The sequence below is a fragment of the Malus domestica genome, chromosome 05 (assembly GCF_042453785.1).
Source record: "Malus domestica chromosome 05, GDT2T_hap1".
NCBI classification, from domain to species: domain Eukaryota; kingdom Viridiplantae; phylum Streptophyta; class Magnoliopsida; order Rosales; family Rosaceae; genus Malus; species Malus domestica.
Genome location: NC_091665.1, coordinates 21,209,151 through 21,213,737, shown reverse-complemented (window position 1 = coordinate 21,213,737; position 4,587 = coordinate 21,209,151). Strand labels below are relative to the sequence as shown.

The 4,587-nt window shown below is 39.2% G+C and overlaps 1 protein-coding gene across 1 annotated transcript; it reads left to right on the top strand.

The window, feature by feature from the left end:
• The first annotated feature begins 1,182 nt into the window (after positions 1 to 1,182).
• On the top strand, positions 1,183 to 3,742 carry LOC114825227 (uncharacterized). Its single transcript, XM_070821630.1, has 6 exons — positions 1,183 to 1,855; positions 2,139 to 2,377; positions 2,482 to 2,700; positions 2,822 to 2,920; positions 3,013 to 3,093; positions 3,176 to 3,742. Exons 2-6 carry the CDS (start codon positions 2,312 to 2,314, stop codon positions 3,419 to 3,421), a joined length of 711 nt encoding a protein of 236 aa, XP_070677731.1. The 5' UTR covers positions 1,183 to 1,855; positions 2,139 to 2,311; the 3' UTR covers positions 3,422 to 3,742.
• Positions 3,743 to 4,587: the final 845 nt, after the last annotated feature.

Sequence of the window (4,587 nt, the reverse complement as noted above, 5' to 3'; positions counted from 1 at the left end):
GACGAAAGTGAAAGTTATTATAGTTCGGATGAAGATTAAGGCAATTTATTTGTAAAACACATGAAATGTTTAATGCATTATATAGAGTGATGGAAAAAATGGTATGAATGATTCCCATTTTATATGTGAATTACTTTGTAAATAAAGTTGTTTTGTTTGTATTTTATAATAAATTGTAAACAAAACAAAAAAATAAAAAAATAAAACAAATTTAAAACACAATTGCGTGACGAGTAAAATATTTTTGGTCGCGTAAATACACTTTGCGTGACGAAATATATGTATTCGTCGCCCACGTGTGTGAAAATTCAATTAAAGCCCTTTTTTAGCGGAAATTTAAAAAAACTTGCGCAACAAATCAATATGTTTCGTAGCTCAAAGTATATTTGCGCGACGAAATATATTGATTCGCCGCGCAACTGTCTGAAAATTCAAATAAAGCGTTTTTTTTTCGCGGAAATTTTAAAAAACTTGCGCAATGATTGTTTAGCCTTGCGAGACGAACACTCCGTCGCGTAATATCCTATATTATTAACCCCCGTGTGTCTCATTCCTCCCTTACTTCCCTCGTCTTCCTTTTTTCCCCGCGCGATACCCTCTCTTTCCTTTCTCTCTATCTTCGTCCGTCTCTCCTTCACTCACCACGTCTCTCCATCCCTCTCTCAGTCCATCGCCTCTTTTTCTCGAACAGGTAATTTCCTTTTCAGTGTTTAGTTTCAATTTTGTTTATTGACTGGGGGTTAGAATTAGGGTTTTTATTTTTTCAAATTGGGGGCGGTGGGGTTAAATTTAGGGTTCGTAAATTGGAGGTTACATTTAGGTTCTTAAATTAGACTTTTTAGGGTTCTTAATTGGGGTTAGATTTAGGTCTTAACTTAGGGGAACGATTTTGGGCAGTGAGGTTAGATTAGGTTTTCTGAAATTGGGGGTTAGATTTAGGGTGCTTCACTGGGGGTTAGATTAGGGTTCTTAAATTAGGGGTTTTTTAATTTCAAGTACAGGGTTCGAATTAAGGGTTTTCTAATTTAAGTATAGGGTTCTTAAATTAAGGATTTGCATTGTTGACTGCCACGATTTGTTGATATATAATGGGGGTATTACCCTTTGTTGTTGCCTTATTAATATGATAGACTCGATTGTGTTGCTTGTTGAATTCGGCCCACATTTATGTTTTGATATTAATCTTTCTTTTTTGCACAGTAATTTGAATTCCTCCATTATAGTTTAGATTTATATATACATATATATATATTAGATTTTCATGAGAGGTATTAGCAAACTTCTTTTGCTGCAAATCACAGAGCACATGAACTTTGTTATGATGGGAATGTTTCAATTATTTTCATATTTCTACATCTCCAAAATCATTGAATCTGCCCATATGCATTCAGAAAATACTTTTGACCAGCCAATGGACTGGAATTCCCATATGTTTATTTCAGTTAACAAGTTCATTTGAAATCAAATCAACAATTAGCAATCCTTTTGTAGCCATTGAAGTTGTAAGCATGTGAAAACAGAATCAAAATCTTTGTGTACTAAACAAATTGATTGCCAATTTTGTAGATGTCTCACCTGATTAGAACCCGGAGGCTGATGACTTCTACACCTAGTCCGACGGCTGCACCTAGTCCGACGACTATACCTACTACTGCCGCCACTGCTCCGGCAGAGATGGACCATAGGCCGGTTAATCAGGTTCACTCAGATGGTCCTCCAGTCCCACAGGCGCAGGCATCGTCGACTTCTTCGGTGGCTTTACCTTTGAGCGCCAGACGAACTCACCAACACCCCCACACTGTGGACCAGATGTCGCCATCGGGATCCACAACCGATGCCTCCGGTACACGGCCAGGTATACAATCCTAATTCACTCCCTCATTCCCTTGTTTACTAAGGTTTAGGGTTTAGGGTACACGGCCAGGTATTCAATTTGTTATGTCATGTAAGGATTAAAAAGTTTTCATCGTTCTGAACCTTTTATTAAACTGTTATGATCATTGTGTTGGATATGTATATTGTTTATGTTATTTTCAGGGTTTTGGGAAATGTTTTAATTATAGGGGAGGTTATGCCGAAATTTTAGTAGGATTTGTTATTAGTTATGGGTTAATGATTTTTTTTTCATCTCTTTACAGCGAAGAAAAACACCCGGGGACCTTGTTGGCAATTGAAGATGGGGAAGGTCACCTAGGTGACCAACGGTCATATCCCAATCGGATACGATGAGCGACATCGGGCAGCACCAACGGCAGAGCAGCATAGTGCATTGGCCCACGACATTGGGCATGTCGTGCAGACCTTTTGCCCTATGCTGTGGAAGTCTTGGAAAACGATGCCGGAGGAGACGAAGATTACAGTGCGCAATCAATTGTCCGTAAGTAGCATCGCCTTTATAATGCTTTTCATGTAAAATTTATATATTTATATGTATTACTGTCTTTTATTACTAATGCTTTCAAAATATTTGTTATATTGCAGACAAACTACAATTTGGAGTACATGGACGAGGACAAGTTCGCGTATGTCAATCGGCTCTTCTCCGAACGCTACAAGCAGTGGAAGAGTGACATGCACCAATGCTTCCAGAAGTTTGATGATCCGCAAGTCGCTCTTGAGGAGGGATGTCCGAATGAGTTGGAGGACCGACAAGATAGTTGGGTTTGGCTTTGCGGTCATTTTAGTGACCCGACATATGTGGTGCGTTTTTAATGACGACTTCTTTCATTTTACTTTTTTTATTTTTTAATAATGTTTATTATTATTTTTTTAAAATTTTCTTTAACTATTACAACTAATACGTTTATTTTTTGTATAACAGAAGAAGGCGAAGGTGAACAAGATCAATCGAGAGAAGAAGACTCTTCACCACCATTCGGGTTCAAGGCCTTTCTCCTATAGGATGGAGGCGCGACGGAAGGTATATATTACAACTTTCATTTCCAATTTTAAAATGTCGCTAATAATTTTTTTTTTTCGTACTAACATTTTCCTTATCTTTTTCGATTTTAGGAGGGTTCAAAATTTCCGGAGATCGACGTCTTTGCTGACGTTTATGTTCGGCCTAGGAATGAGTTGACCCAGTCCCTTCATGTAAGTAATTTCTTATGCATTAAACATTCATACTAATTCTTTCAAATTGTTTTCTATTAATAATCCATGTTTTTTTTCACAGGCAACTATGGTGGAGAAGCGACAGGTGGTGCTTCAGGAGTCCGCCTCCCACCTTCCCCCGAACCCGCCGATCGAGTCTGTGGATCCCTCTGAGGATGCAGGGTTTCACATCGTCACTGAGACGTTGGACCAGACTTTCGGTCGGAGGCCAGGGACATATTGTCGGGGGATGGGCAATGCCAGGCGTCGGGAGACTGAAGCCTCGTCATCCTCGCAGTCAAAGACCAAGGTTACGGCTTTGACGTAGGAAGTCACTGGGCTGAGGAGTGAGCTGGCATCGTACAAGTCTCAAATATCAATGTTTGTACAAGCCCTTAGTTCTTCTGGAATACATCTCCCCGATTTTTCTACACCATTGCCCTCACAGCCCTTCCACACCGAGCAAGCACAGCAATCAGGCCCGTCGACCTCTGACCTCGTCCCCAACCTGCAGCAAGATTACCAAGCACCTCCGAATGACACACCTATAGATTTTGCCTCTTTATTTTCGTAGTTTTGTTCCCTTTTTTTTTTTTTTAAACTTTACATTTGTACGTACATTTTATGAAATCTGTTTTTTTTCCTTTTATTCTATTTTTTTTATTAAAAATTACACGTGTGCGACGACGAAATGTCGTCGCGCAAAATTAAGCGTGTCTTACGAAATGTCGTCGCGCAAAATTAAGCACGTCTTACTCTTCGTCGCGCATTACCATGCGACTACTATAGATTTCGTCGGGCATCAAGTTTTGAAACAAATTACCCACAAACGCACTTGTACTCGTTTATATCATACAACAAAAACCTTTCTCAGTATAACTTTCGCGCGACGACTAGTAAAGCGTTGCGCAGTTGTTAAGACACGCGACAAATTTGAAGATGTTCGTCGCGCAATGTTTTTATTCACGAGGTTTGCGCGACAAAATATGCGCGATGATTTTCTGGTCGCCATAGTTTATGTGCGACCAAATAATTCTTTGCGCGACAAAATGTCTGTAGTCGCGCAAACTGTTTAATTTAGTAGTGAACTCTCCTGGCGGCCACGCACTTTGAGCAACGAAGTAGAGGAGATCTATTCAAGAGTACTGGTTTATTTTATTTTTTTTGGTGTAAATGGGTTTTGGACTTTAAGGGTATTTAGGTCTATTCATGCAAGTTTTTTGCTATAATTGAAAGTTTTTATAAAAAATTACATTCATGAAATTGAGTGTTAAATTTTGTTTATTAATGATAAATACTCGGTCTAAGTACCTCTAAAGATATGTTTTCCATATTATTTTTGGGCGACGACACCCATCCGGTGATGAATTCCAGGCTGTTTGATCTGGCAACTATTCCACAATCGAAAGTTATCTGCAAGCAAAAACCCTCAGCATTAGTCCCTACCTCGCACCCACCCCTGAACTAATTGATAACGACACAACCACAAAGAAA